This window comes from Rhopalosiphum maidis, chromosome 2 (assembly GCF_003676215.2).
Source record: "Rhopalosiphum maidis isolate BTI-1 chromosome 2, ASM367621v3, whole genome shotgun sequence".
Taxonomy (NCBI): Eukaryota; Metazoa; Arthropoda; class Insecta; order Hemiptera; family Aphididae; genus Rhopalosiphum; species Rhopalosiphum maidis.
The window spans coordinates 62714707-62731750 of NC_040878.1; the positions used below are offsets into that span (position 1 = coordinate 62714707).

The 17044-nt window shown below is 26.4% G+C and overlaps 1 protein-coding gene across 1 annotated transcript; it reads right to left on the minus strand.

The window, feature by feature from the left end:
- Positions 1-10049: 10049 nt before the first annotated feature.
- LOC113552839 (ATP synthase subunit delta, mitochondrial) lies at positions 10050-11074 on the minus strand. Its single transcript, XM_026955811.1, has 4 exons — positions 10931-11074; positions 10743-10864; positions 10419-10586; positions 10050-10355 (listed from the first exon to the last, which is right to left on the minus strand). Exons 2-4 carry the CDS (start codon positions 10857-10859, stop codon positions 10158-10160), a joined length of 483 nt encoding a protein of 160 aa, XP_026811612.1. The 5' UTR covers positions 10860-10864; positions 10931-11074; the 3' UTR covers positions 10050-10157.
- Between the last annotated feature and the right edge of the window lie 5970 nt (positions 11075-17044).

Below are 17044 nucleotides of genomic sequence, written 5' to 3' on the forward strand. Positions count from 1 at the left end.
GACTGAGTATGAAGTGAATAACCTAGCGAATATATAGCGATTTTCTTCTATGATTTAAAGCAGTACCAATGGGCAATGATTATAAATACAGTGAAACCTCTGAATAGCGGACACTCTCGGTCACCAAAATTTTGTCCGTTATTCAGAGGGGATACATTTTTGAAATTCATTTGTATAATAATGTATACTATGTATGTATGTATGTATGTAGATATGATGTTATTAGTTTATTACTTATTATTCATTATAAATTATTACATTTTTATATTTTTACAAATTATTATTAATTAATATTATTTAAAGTATATTTTTACAATTAAAATCAAAATTATGTACATGTATTATACAATTATTTCAATTTGAAAAAATCGGTGGGCTTTGTCTGTTTATAATTACATCGTCTCTGTCAACGGCATATTTGAGTTGAGTCCATAAGAGGGAGCGGGAAATACATTTTTCTTTTATACAAACTAAAAATAATTTACAGTTGATTACCTAAATAGGCATAAAATACTTTTAATGTTAAGTATTATGATATATTGATATCAATACGATTTACAATCTTTATCAAATAGAACTTTTTTTAAATAAATTATTAATTAATGTATTATATAGAAAAAAATACGAGTGAGGGGGGGGCGAATGCCCCCTTCGCCCTCCCCACGCAAATACGCACTTGGTCTCTGTGTAATCTCATTAGTATAATATAATTCGTTAATGTTACAGTAGAAGTAAAAATAGAACTTCTCTTTATCTCTATTGATGAAATAAAATAGCTTACAATCTTTACAACAGACAAAGCATCATGTAAACTTTGTAAAGTTTGTTATTGTAATTACATTATTACGAGAATACATATGAATGTGAATACGTATTATTTTCAAATAAAAATTAGGGATTTACCATTATTTGAAAAACTCGCTTTTAAAATAATGTCCGTTATTCGGAGAGTCCGCTATTCGGAGGTTTTCCTATTGAAAAGTAGTGAAAATGTCCCCGTTCTCCAAAAAAAGTCCGCTATTGGGAGGTGTCCATTAGTGGAGGTTTCACTGTATCAGTATTGTAACGTTTGATGGTTTTTCATTATTGATTTTAATTTTTAATTTATAAAATACCACCTATTCAACCAATAAACATGTTTCCTTCTTCATTTTTTTTTTTTTTTTTGAGGAGAGGAGGTATTTGATGGAAATTTGAACTAGTTAAAATTTTGCGGGACTCAAAAGTAAAATTTCTCAATACTTATCTTAATAATCGGGAAAATAAAAATATTTTTTTGGTTTTTTTTCTGTAACTGTCAATTAAAACATATTTGATTGGTCAAAATTCTTGAAAATTTAATATAAGATAATGCGTAAGCTGTTTTATATTTGTATACAATTATTACAAATATATAAGCATATTTTTTTTTTTATAAACATTTAAAATTAAAATTCTTACAAAATCCCAAGAATTAAAAAAATGCAAGTATTTCGCAGTAAATAATTTATAAAATCTTTAATTTTTATAGGTAAGGTTTGAATATTATATAATATAATATTCCAAAATATATTTTATATTGGAACTAAAAAATATAAAAATATAAAATCACAAATATTTTCTATAAATAGGCATTGTTAGATAATTATTTTTTGTCCCTATAGTTCTTAAAACTTTGTTACGATCTATTTAGAAAAAATTTAATTGACGCATTTATATTATGGAATTTTTATTATTAAGCTGTAATATTATTAAAACATTGAACTACCTACACCAAACGCTTTGAGTTTTTTTACATGGAAACTTGTAAAGTTGTTTTGAATGTTTTGGTTTAACATTATATCAGTCATTTAGACAATTTAATTTAGATTTAAGTTAGAGTTAACCTTTATTTGAAGACTCGTATGTAGGACGTAGGTACATAAAATACTTATTAGAACGGTAATCGAAAATTTGGCATAATGTAACAATACTAAAATTAATTGATAACGACAGAAATTTTGAGTGGATATGAAGTTATTCATTTTAAGTCTTAGCGATCGTGATTAGACAATACTGACGTCACTGGTGTGCATACATATATTTAGTGGTAATTTAAACAGTTAAATTATTATTTAATAATAATATACGACGCTTATACAATCAATTTTATAAAGATAATTTCTAATTTTATGCTAGTTAAACATTGTGTTAATAGTAAAATAATAACATTAATTGTAATGCCTATATTATATATGACATATGTATATATTATATATAATATATGTACGAATAGAGGCATCAACAACGATAAAATATTTTAATTATGTATTTTTTATCACGATAATTTTTTTAGCATGTCTTATGGAGTATACGGAGTAAAATTATAAAAACATTAAAAAATTTCTTCTTCATAGATATGAATTGTTAAGTCATTATTACGGCGCTCATCGTTCTTAACTATTATAATCATTAACTCGGTTCTTAAATGTTTTGATAGTTCTGATTATTTTTAAAGATAAATACATGATTAATTATATTAGAGGTGGTCAAACCGGGGGGATGAATGAGGGTGATAGATATTCCATGACTTTTTTCTTTAATATTTATAACAATTAAATGTATGTATATTATACTATAATGTTAATGTATTAAATTTTGTTTTATTTTTTTCTCAAAACAACGCCTGTACATATAATTATTTTCTAGATTCTAGACTCATTCTAGGAACAAGACTGTTATTATTATTAATATTTAGTTGCTTATACAAAATATACGGGAATTACCCCGCTCGATGATCGTCAATATTCAATAACAATTTAACTCACCCTCACTTGTTACAAATAAAGTACTGATCTACCTTATTTAAAAAATTAATATTAGGCATGGCATAAGTGCATAACCATAAATTATATTTTAATGATTAAGTAGTACATACTAAAAAATCAGCCACATCCCCCATGACAAAATCATTTGACCGCCCCTAACTAATATTGTTATACTGATATTTAGTTTCACAGAACTTATTCTAACAAAATAAAACTTGACGGACCAAATAAGTAGCCAAATAGGTAACTAGATTTTGATGTACCGTCTATCAAACATTTATGAGTTATCATTTTATCAAGTATTAATATTGGAGCCTATGTACATAAATACAGTCACTATAACTTAATGAACATACAAAGTAATCTAAATTAGATATACCAATACTTATACCAGGATGGCCAATTTACACTTTTATAAAAATACCGGGAGCCGTCAGAAGAAAAAAAATTATATTATTACCTATTTATATTTTATATAATGTACAAATTATTACATTACAGATTAAGTTACTTATATTTAGAATAATTTAGAATTAACAATTTTTTTATAATATTATTGTGATTTTAATTTTTAATTACTAAAAAAAATTATTAATTTAATTGTTGGGGAGGTAAAAAAAAAGGTTTTGAGGCTCACGGGTTAGAACAATTATAAAGAAAATATTGCTAATTATATTTTTAATTTACAATAATTTTAATTTAGCGTGGAAAAATCTCTAAAGAAGTATACAATTTTAATAAAAACTTCATGTCACGATGTGATGTTCAAGACACAGTCATAATTAATTTAGATGCAGATTGTACTTATGATGTGTGATTTAAAATGTTGTTTAAATGTTTGCATATTATTACAATAACGTATTATTAACTATGAAAATTGGATAATAATACATAATAATATCATATTGTATAAATATATACTGTTGTACTAATTAATTAATAATTAATAATATAATAAATGCAATGTTTTTGGATAGAATTAAATCAACCTATATAGACTATATGTACTATAAAATATAGTACATACTGTATTACTAATAATAAAATAAATTACTTAAATATTAATTTAAAAAAAAAAATACTATAAAATGTATAAATACTTAGTAATATAGGCTGACAGACGGTCTCCGCTTAGAAATTAGAATCCTACATGGCTACATTGCTACATAGTACATACAATAATAATTGATAGTTTAATATATTGTTGAATTCAAATTTAACACACTCATTATAGTGACATCTATGCCACTGACACCTAAAATACAGTAAAGCAGTAGGTACCCATTTTTTGTTTGATGATAATAGAATAAAATTATACCGTAAAAATCGTAAACAAATTTTTAACTAATATTGTATGAGCGTCATTTCCCGGAAATATTTATCTTAGAATTTAAATTTAATATCACTTGCACTTATTACTAATATTGCCTATTCGAGTTATTATAGATTTAATTTAACGTGGTGTTGTTACAAAGAAAAAAATTATGACCTAGCTTTAAGGTTTTTAGCAATAAATACTAATGAATACAACATTCAGACGAGAGTAATTAAATGACGAATTCGACTTATTAAAATAGTCGGAACATTGACTTCTGCGATGGTTTTATGCAGGCCCAATCCTGAAAAGATTAATAAATTTAATAGTGCCTTATATTATTTGTAATGAATAATGATGATACTTATTTCGCGATAATGTGAATATGATATGTGAACTCTCGGTTAAGCTACGTTTTAATTGAAATTAATACTTGGTTTTTTTTTATAAATAGATTTGACCAAGCGAACACCGATGAAAAATTTTCCAAACATCCTAAAGTATTATAATTACTCGTAGCTTATTTCCGCCGAAAAACCTTGCTCAAAACTTGCTATTAAAAATGAAAACGATGTGTAACATATAACCTTCAACTGATAGGATACTAATCATGGACAGGGTATCGTCGTTTTTCTCGCGTGTTATATTAATTTTTTAAATTATACCGAAGTGAACAAAATATAAATATAACTTTGGGCTGTTGCAACTTGAAGTATTATTATCTTATCATTGTAGTACCTACCTTTAAAGTTAGTAACTTTTATTAACCATTATTATTCTGTTAAATGTTAAACGTTTATCTTCATTTTCTTTTCATTTCTCATGAAAAAGACGATTATAAAATTATTATCTACGATTTTCTAATACTTATTTATGGCTATTTAATTGTGGATCACTGTATGCAGGGCCGGATTAACGTATAGGCAGTATAGGCAATTGCCTAGAGCGCTAAATTTTGAAAAGCGCCAAACAGAATCTGTGTCAAGTCCTACATTTTATTTTAAAAAAATAATTTTTTTACATTGAATTTTATTGAAAATTTATTAAAAAATGATAAAATTAAATGCTTAATACTTTTGTTTTGTTTGCATTGAGATAAATAATAATAGGTATATTTTTATCTGTATTTTCCATTTATTCATTATTGTGCATTTATATTTTGTGAGTTAGCTAAACAGTTTAAAATCGTTTATTTCCAAAAATGATTAGACAATAGCCGCCAGTCAGCAATGGGTATTGTCGAACGTAGGTTATAATAGTTATCAAATAAGACAACATAATTATTATAGTATGTTATTTCCAGAATAGTGTATGTACAATAGTTTAGTACTAAGAAATAATACATATATTAGGCATCAAAATACTTTTGATGGGTATATTCCAATATTATTTAATATACCTAACACTCAAGATATCAGAGACACTTGCAACATTGTAGCCAAAAAGTTAGAATAATTTTCATATTTTACATTTCTTACAAATTTATAATGAATAGTTATATTATTAATAAAAATATTTGTTATACATATCTAATTTTTGATTTAGGTTTGTTTCGGATATTGAAAATGACTCAATTTTAACAGACGAATACAACCATTTTGTAACCCTTTTGTCAAAGGAGATAGAATTCAACTAATTTAAGAATACTGAAATTCACTCAGTGCTACATATTATGTATTTATTTATAAATAATAATTTTGATGAGTTGTTCCCTATTTTATGTATAGTTTTTAGAATATATTTTTTAGCTGCATTGACAAATTGTTCGGGTGAGAGATCATTTTCAATTTTTAAAAGACTAATGAACTATTTAAGATCAACCAATCTCAGCAATCGGTTAAATGCTTGAGCTTTATTAAACATTGAAAATAATATGTTGAATAATATAAATGTTATAAGTTTAAATATTTAATAATTTTGCTCAAAAAAATTGTTTACAAGTTGATTTTTTTAAATAAATTATCAAACTTTAATAAAAAAAAATGTTTCATTATACTCAATCTTATCTTAGATATACTATTATTCCTTTTACTATAATTGTTGTTATAATTTATTAACTTTAAATTCGTAGAACTTGCTTATTCCATAAGTGTTATAGTAACTAGGTAATGTACCTATAATGTATGTGACTGTATAAGTAATCGCGTCACCTATACACCATTTACAATCAAAATGAACAAACTTATATTTTAATAGTATTCATTCAACTGATGTTAACCAATTTTGGCAATTTTTGTCAAAATAAAATACCTACAGCCGGGTTACAGGTTATAATAAAATTATACTTAACGCAAGGTGGATGTATATCCATAATCCATTTATTTCCACCTTGACTTAAGAGAGCGTTGCACCCGCATATGTTGTATTTGTCTTACAAGTACGCAACATAGCAAATTTACGCTCAGCAGATCACGTTTAGCTCTATTGTTTTAAAAATTATACAGTGAATCGATCTATTATGAAACTTGATGGTAAGAACATTATCTGTGTTTGTATGTTGATTTTTTACGGTAATTCAATTTGTTTGTATATAATAATATAGCGTAAATTAAAAATGCTCATAACTCACTTAAAAATTGAATAATCGTAAAAAACCAACGTACAAACATAGATAATGTTCTTACTATCAAGTTTTATAATAGGTAGATTCACTCCAATTTTTAAACTAACGGAGCTAAACGTGATCTGCTGAGCGTAAATTTGTTACGTTGCGCACTCTATGGAGACAACATATGCGGGTGTAGCATCCTCCTAACAGTTATTTATTAGTTTTATAACTTATACATACCTATTGTCTATTATATAATATTTTAAGGTTATATGATTTTAGATTTTTAGCAATGAATTTATTTATTTTCTAACGATGTGTGTTTTATATTTTTATGTATAGAAAACATTCTTTAATATTTAATTTTAATAACGTTCCTGGTAGCAAACTGGAACTATATAAGTTGGTACTTGGTATTTTTAAAAATTAAAAGTGAAAATTCTCAGTACTTTTCAAAACAAACTGGAAAAACAAAAAAAATAATGAATTTAGGGATTTTAATGCAAAACTGGTTTTCATTTCGTTATATACCACGGTTTAAGATAGAATATTCTATTTTAAACCCTGCTTTATACTTACAACATTGTATGTATGTTTTATTTATGTATATTATAATCAAAATATTTAACAACAATTAACCTTAATTTATTCAAATAACATTTTTTTTAAAATCCTTTTGTCTATATAGATTTTAAAATGTATTACTTATTAAATTTATGTTATTAATATTTAATTTTAATTTTTAGTCAAAATATATTTAATTCATAATTTTATCTTTTATGGCATATAATCAATAAAAATATATAAGTACTTAAAAGTTTGTTTAGCGTCACTTCTTAGACTTGGTTATTGGTTATTGGATTGGTTAACCTAAATCTTAAAACCTTCTGGAATCTTCAATCTTTGAATTTTTCGTCAAAATTAGTCAAGTAATTTTTGAATATAATTTATTACCCATAACTTATAAATAAATTTTAACATATAAATAATTGATTTGTAAATCAACTACTTTTTTATTTATTAATTTATAATTATAGTTTGTTGTTTTAATGTTTGTATTTGTATAAATGCAATTGTTTATTGCAATAATTAAAATTTGAAATGATTTGAACCCTCCAAGTGTTGACAGAGTACTAAGGTGAAGATATAAACTAGTATATTAATTTCATTAAACTGAAAAAAGCCTGTCTAAAATTCTACAACTGATAGACCATTATTTGCCAGAGAATAATTAAATAATTATTATTACTAGTTATAGTTACCTACTCTTTGTTTTTACTATAGCTAGTTTAACTTAAATTGTGTATGGTACAGTACATTTTTGTAAGTGGAAATATTAAACAACATGGGGCATAAAAATGTTTATCAACTACTGTAAATACAAATTTTATTATTATAATTAGGTACAAGTTTCTTCAATATTATCAATGTAAATTAAGGTACTTGTTTGTTATCGCCTCGCCAGTATGCCGCATAAAATTTATCACCTTGCCACTCTTGTTTGTTATAGTGATTTTGAATCTATAATTATCTTAAATATTGAAATTATTGAAAATGTATATTTGTTATTTATTAAAATATATGAAGATTTAAAATAATGTCTAAAAAATAAGTGCACCAGGCATGAATATATTTCAAAATGATTTATTCCAATAAACATATTATCTATGTTCAACAATTTTCCAATTGTGTAACTTTCAGAAAATTAAAATAACATCATGCCAAATTTTTATCTAAAGGATAGACCATCCGGTAGTAAGACGTGTTAAAATAACACTTACTACTTAGAGGACACTACCTTTACATATGTTTTTACCATTTTATTAATTTACAACATATAAAACGTGTGTTATGTAGAATTAATATTTAATTGTGTATTATTAACTATATTATAATTAATTGACCTATTATTAAAGTTGAACGTAAGAACACAATTGGTTCTATTGAATGCAAATTTGCTAATTTTGAATGTTTATATGACGGAGATTACATATTCAAGGGTAGTAAACTGTTTTCATACTAAAAGAACAATTTTTATTCCTGCATATTGAATACCAATCAATCTAATTATGCTATATGGATTTATAACCAAGTGTAGATTCCCTAGCTATCTTGTCTTATTTATATCTTACCAACAATTTTTGAACAATTTAGACATTCACTTATCAAAAATTGATTTATAAATTATAAATTTTAGCAAATTCAACAACTAATTTTAATATAAATAAATAGAAAAGTTAATTATAGAATCTAAAATAAATTTATTAAATTGGTAATGTATTAAAAACATTAAACTTGGTTCTCAATATTACAAAATAAGATACAAGAAAATATTTCAACAATATTTTTATTTTTATCAATTTCATGTATAGTATAATAATATGCAGTAGTGTTATGGTAACCTAACCAAGGCTAACCCGAATGGACTAGTAGTTTACATCACGCATCGCCACCGTTCTATTATTGTACTAATTTAAAATAATAATAATTTTAATTAATTAAAAAAATTTTGAAGTTTAAAATGTAAGATAATTTTGTAACAGTTATAAGTAATCCAAACGACTCCTTTTCTCAATTCCCTTCAAATTACTGCGACGCTACAGTACTTTTCTTTATTATACAATTGTTTAACAGAAGATTCAATAGGTGTAAATCAGTTTAAATGGTTTAGATCTAGAATAAAATAAAATTTCTTAATGATCAAAATTAATTTTAAAATATTGATAGTTTTAAGTTTTGAAAATTATTTAAGGCATTTTAAATAAAATTTAACTTAGTAAACTTAGACATGTTAAGCAAAAACAGTGCTATATAACCTACAAAATTCAGTAATTTTGTCATTTCATATCAGACATGCCTATTATTTAAGCCCTAGTTAATCTTGGTATAATTATAAATATATACATCAACAGACAACAATACTAAGTATACTGAACTTACAGTGATACTGTTTACAATATCTAAAATATTCTATTTAAAATATTAAACTATTAAATGTGAAAAATAAATAATATTATATGCTATATATCTATTGTAATTTCAGTAGTTGGCTAACATGACTAGGATCATTTTATTAAGTTTATACGCATCAGTAATATAATGTTGCCACACATATTTTATTATTTTAGTTAAACACCTAATATGAATTCAAAATCAAGATATTTGCATAATAAATCAAATATTTTTACAGTTTAATTAAAATAAAATAATAATATATTTTAATATTTTGTAGTTAAGCAAAATATTTTGTGTTTAATAATACTTAATGGGATATCATTAGGTTTAAATATTATTAGCAAAACTAAAAACAGTAAAAACTAAAACTCACAATTTTTATGGAATTTTTTTTATTGGATACTGATGTGAATAATTATAATTTTTAACTTCAAAAATCAACAAATGAAATGGAGTATGTAGAAATTCAATTTAATTTTATAAACCTAATTGTATATGAGAAAATTTTTAAACAAATTTCCACACTAATATAATACATAGTTTACGTTCAGTATTAGTTTGCTGCTAAAACAAGTGCTTCAGCTACTTCAACGGCAATTGCAGCTTCTGCCTTAGCAACATCACCTGATGCAGTTGCCAGTTGACTCTGAGCCTCTTGCAGTACTTGACGTGCGGCTGATCCATCAATATCTTCAACTGGGTGAGCTTCTTCAGCCAAAACTTGAACACTTGAATCTTCATTTACAGTTATCTAAAAATTACACAATTAACTTATTACATAAGAACTAGCTAGTATTAAACAAAGGAATTTTACCGTTCCACTAGAAACAAATATTTTTTTAGAGGTTCCTTCATCTTCATATACCGTTACAACACCAGGGCGGAGAACGGCTAATGTGGGTACATGATTAGGTAGGATACCGAATGAACCACTAAAAGATGGTACATCAACTTGCTTGATATTTTTGTTGGCATAAAAAATCTAAAATAAATTGAATAAAACATATAACATATTTGTAAAAATGAATGAACCCTTATCAACAATAATGATAACCAAATGTACATACATTTCAATATTCATTAGATATTTAAAGTCTTACATTTATTAAATTCACTGAATTCTATATACTCTACATACTTGATTGGCGGCAGCAAATGTGAAGTTCATTTGATCAGCGTAATTTCTTGAAAAGCATTTAGTTGGTCCTTGTGTGAGCCTAGCGGCTAATTTCGTGGATCGTAAAAATAAAGCCATTATTTCTAGAATGAAAACATAATATTTATTTTTATCGGTTAAATGTGACGAGCAAAAATAATAATACTTACAGTTATAATAAATGGTTGATTCCAAAAGAAGAAATCCAAAATAATGAGGTAAACGATAGTTGCTATACGAAAATCAGAAAATGACCTCTGTCATTCGGTCTCTCTAGCTTGCTGCACTCTATAGTGATTTATGAATATAAAGATAACAAATAATGATAGAGTACAGTCGGCTGTTAAATCTCAAAGAGATTCTAAATTTTACTGTGGTCAGATGACTGTGGTAGTATCATTGAACATATCCTAATCTATGTATTATGGTAGACGGTATGTAAAGTCCTATTATTCTATGGCCGTGGATGTAGTTCTACTTCTATTTTCTATCTACCTATGTTACTCTGAATCACGGACCATCTCCGTACTCTGAATATAAAATACATTAAATTCTGAAATTGCCAATTTATTTAAGTTATTTTAATTTTATTTTCACAATTCATTTAATTTTTGGATTATTATTAATAATAATAGAAATGGTATGATAAAAAGTCAATTTTTCAGTGGATTTGTATAATAAATTATACACTGCAGTTATGAGTTGTTTAAAAACATTACCACTAGATTGCGTTGAATACTCGATAGAGGATAAAAATTATACAGCAAAATGCAAAACATAAAAGGTAAACTACTATCAAGATCTATAGATCTTTATTCTTTATAGATCTTGAATGACTACAACTGTCAACTTCTACTATCTTTATTCTATGACTAGTGAGTAGTGATTATTGATATTATCATTCCTAATTCCTATTATATAATATTAAATAAATAATTATAATTTGTTAGGTAATTACAATTAAAGAAATATATATTATTTTCCCTGATGTTAAAATTTGAAATTTTACGGGTTTAATAATTAAAATAAATTATATATTATATTATAATTAATACAAAAAAGTAAGAACTTGGTTGCTACTACACTTGACAATGACATTTTACTCGAAAAATCAAAACAATTAGTAGCTATTTTTAGTGAAGATTTAGAACCTAACCTCGAGAATGACATTATTCAATTTAAAACTAATGAAATATTTTTCAGAAAAAGAAAAAAAAAATATCTATAATCAATGCTAATAATCCTCAAACGTTAGCGGGAAGAAATCCTCCTCAGTTTTAAAGAGAGTGAATAACTACTAGAGAACCTCATTATTTATGTCTATTGAGAATAATTTTCTAAAAAGTATGGATTAAAATAACTAATATTATTAAAGGATTTGTTTCACAGAAAATGTTTTGAATTTCAACTTATATTTAAATGTTTATATTTATTACTAATACATAGGCGTGCCACGTGCGCAGACCTGAATTTCAGGGGTGCCTACAATTTTTTCGGGCCTTTTTCTTAATTTGGGCCTTCTCTTTACAAGACAGGTACATATTTTAATAAATTATAATGCACGAATAAATATTACTTAGGTACATTATATCAGATATTAATCAGTGGTATTACTAGTACCAAGTAATACAATATTTCATTAGATAGTTGGATTTAAAATCTATTTTATCTATTTTTTTGCAAGATAATAGCAATAATTATTTATTATTTTTACTTTTGTAGTCAATAACATCTACCTGTTATAATCATAATAAGTTTTAACACGCAGATTTAAAATATCTTACGTTGTATTATTTTTTTTACGACATATTTTAGAAAAAATACTACTTTTATTCTATTAACATTATTTAAAATATAGGCCCATATATTATATGCTATAGCCGCTATAGGACTTAAATTTTAGGGCTCCAATTATATGTCGGGGGGTGCCCAGGCACACCCAGAACCCACCGTGCGCACGCCTATGTATTAATAGTTATATTATATAACAATATAATTTAACAAAATTATAATTTATAAAGTATTTAAAATATTATTATTATTTTTTTTTGCTTATGAAGTTATACATTAAGAATTAAAAACATTTTAGGAATATTTCATCAATTTTTACTTCATATAAATATTATATTTTAAATGTTTTAGCAGAATATGAATCCGGACTCTATTATATTATATTAAAAGTTAAAACTACCGATGTTACAATATGTTTATAAATATATGTCAGTTAAACAATTTTGAATTAAAAACACTGTTTTTATGCGAATATTTTTTTTTATTATGGGTACAACAGTTCAAAGCTTGTAAAGGGGGACATTTTAAAATCTGCCAAGGCAGCATATTCGTTAACCCGGCACTGGCTGTAATTATACTAAAATCACAAAATGTTCATAGAAATATAAATTAGAATATAATCTATATTTAGGTAAACCTGTAAATTTTTTGCGAGTTTCAAACTTAAGATTTTTTTTTGTATTTTTCAATAAATTATTAAAGTGGATTATTAAACTTTTAAAAATGCTTCCGTACAGATATTACAAATATTTTCTTTTAAAAACTGTGCTTGAAAATATTGGTGATTTTATACTTAGAATGTACCTACACAGCTACACTTATACCTATGTGTGTGCCATATTTAGAGCAGCGCATTCTATTGACTATTATATATTCATGTGGTTTCGTAAGTTTCGTTTATTATTTGGTGATGCCCTTTCTCTTTCTTATTATTTGCACAGAGCACATAAAATGGGTACAATTTTGCATCTATATCCTATATGATGAGTGAGTGAGAGTACAACTGATACCTATACTGCATCAGAGTATAATGTATTGCTGTATTGTATTGGTATTAGGTACAGACAGCTAGGGCCCCCCCAGGGGGGGGCTGACGGACCTCGAGTACAGGGGCCTGATATTGTATGTGGAGGCCCTGGGTACAGACGAATAGTTTTGATACAGTTTTCAGGACAGTTCTAAATTATATTTTTAATTGACACAGTAAAAATGATTAGTTTTACCTTATAAAATTGAAATAATTATTAATCTATTATATAGATGCAGTATCTATATAATACATTAATACGGTTTACCTATATGAACTTCGGTCATTCTATGGAATATAAATACAATAGCATTACATTATTATTATCGCCATTTGATGGTAATCTACATATTAAAATATATAGATACCTATAGGTTCAATATATTGGTATCTATCCTAAAGACTAAAATACTTTTACAAAATAATTTTCACGTCTGGCATCGTATAAATATACATATTACACATACTGTATATACGTATATATATAATTATCGATAACGTACTCATAATTATTTATTTTATACCATATTATGATTGTAAAAGTAAATGCTATAGCTATAGTCTGTTAATTGCTGTTAAATATAAAATATAAATATTTAGCTACACGTTATCACTACGAAAGGTATACAATAGTGTAATAAATTCACTAGCAGAAAAGTTCACTTCATTTTTTTCTTCAATAAATCAGTTATTCAACATCTGATTTTTTAAATTTTTAAATAATATACATTAAGACCATATTTTAACATTATTTAGTTTTTGTTGATACTATATTTGTCTTAAGAGGACGGCACACCCGTGTTGTCTCCGTTTTACACACATATATAAAACATGGCAAATTTACGGTCAGTAATAAAACTTATTACGGGTATGTATTGTTATAGATTTAACATTAGAGTTACCTTCTGTTATCAAAGATAAAGATTAAGATACTATCAATGATATAGCGATGAATTTTTTTCAATGTTTAAAATTTTAAGCTGCAAGATATAATAAGTATTTGAAATACAGTAGAGTCCTTTTGATCTGTATTTGATGGGATCGGACTGTATCCGGATTAAACGGAATGACGTTTTTTTCAACTTGTGTACTATTAGATAATTCCAATTTTGTATAGGTTCCTACATTCATGCTATAAATAAGTACATATATGTACCTAAGAATATAATATATATATATATCAATTATGTATGAATAATATACAAGTATATATATATATCTTATAGTAGATAACAATCGATGTTGACATAAATCATTTTTATACAATATTTATGTGTATATACCTATATATACAATGCATACATAAGCTGGGTCCTCACAAGGGGGAAGGGGCTGATGGACCTTGAGTACAGGGGCCCGTTGAAATTAATTTATAATTTTTATACAACTGTATAAAGGGCCCGGACAAACATTTAGTACAGGGGCCCGATATTGTATGTGGGGGCCCTGTACATAAGTATTAAAGTACGAAGTATAAATTGTCCGAATTATCTGAATATCTGGACTAGCGATGATCGGATAAGTTATTACTATTGTAATACAAATTAAAAATGCTTGTATAATCTAGTTTGAAAATATTTATATTAAAATAAATCCAACGCTGCATCGCTGCAGATAATATCCTTTTACTAATGTACCTTTAACTATTATAATAGGTAAATTCACCCTAATATTAAATAAACTAACACATAATGGATAGTAAAACCCATTATCTTCATAAATAACACAAATTCTTATACTGTAGTATATAAAACAGAGACAACATATTCAAGAATAGAATTAGGTTTTAGATATATGCTGGCGTCCTTAAGAAAATTCTTGTGTCCAAAATAATCCATCTTTTCGAATGTAAATTATTTAGTGGATATTTTTTTTGAAAACGTTGACGTACCAAAATCAAAATTCTAACGAGCAGTTTTTAAGTTATTTATAACTTTTTATATTATAGTGTGTAGAATACTGTAGATATATACTAAGGATATAAATAGGACCATGATAGTTCAACAAATTTGGAAGATTCAAAATTTATAATTTGTAAAAATTATCAAACTATAATAAATATTAGATCCAATATTAAATATACTTTAGATCTTTATAAGTCCATATTTAAGGACTATAGACTATATCTTTGGTATAATATGTTCATAATAGTATAAACATTTTCATAATTTATAATAGGTACTGTGAACCTTTACTGTTTTGAATTTTGAATTCGGTAGGTATATATTATATTATCATCAATATCTTTAAAGACAATTATTTATTAAAATACTTAATATAGTTTAGAGTAGAAAGGGGAGTTATCATTTTAAAAGCAGAATTTTGTTGTACCATATAATACACCTTAAGTAATAAAAAATTTCAAGAATTTGAAAATATGGTCATCTGAGTATCTAACTATACATATATTTAAAAAATTAAAAACTAATCAGAATCTATTCATTTTTATGTTTAATGGATATTATAAAAGGACAACCAACTACTATTGTGTAACCATAATCGTAGAACTGATTCTATTTAATTTATACATAACACTTACCTATATATATATAATATACATTACTACTCACTTTCTTATCGTCCTGTATGTACCTATCGAATAAACATAAAATCAGTATGAAACAATATCGTAGCAGGAGAGGGGAATCTCCAATGGTATTATAATCACACATTCTGGTACGTTATACCACGTTGGGTTTCAGTGTTTTAAAATTTGAATTTTCAATGCAATAATAATATAATATCTAATCCTCAACAATCGTTGTAGCGGCATGGCGCGGTTACATGGTGGAGGGTTGTGTGGTGACCTTGCCTGTACCCCTACGGGTCCGGCCGACAGGACGCACGGACGCACGGACGAACCTACGAACGGACCGTCCACAGCGATTGGTCGGCGTGGTGGGCGTGTCCGGGGACGCTGGTTAACCAAGCCTTTCCGACGGTGGCGGTGGCGACGTTACGCGGGCGCCGCACGAGGCGACCGAAACGCTCACGTACACCGATGCCGCAGTCCCCGCGCTCACGCACAGACGTACGCACCTTCGCGTCGCGTATATCGTTTATCGTTTCGTGATTTTTCAAATATTTACATTATTACATATTTTTGTGTTTTATAAAATCGTTTTTAAACGAGTGCGATATAAAATATTTGTTCTGTTTTCTTTTCAATTAATTGACGTGAGCGATTATTACGGGTTTACACTGTTTACAGCATAGTAGTGATTGCGTGAATTTCAAGTCACCGCTGCCGCCAAATTACAATCGAATGATAATTGTGCTGCGTATTAATACATCTATATAATTCAACGTTTTCGGGTTTTTTCCTTTTAATTTTTGATTCGTGCGTTTATCGTTTATCATCACATTACAATATTATACTCGATGGTTGTTGTGCGTGTTTGTTGAAACCGTTTATAATCCATACGCGATATTATAAATAAATGTGTCGGGCGCGCGTCGGGTGCGG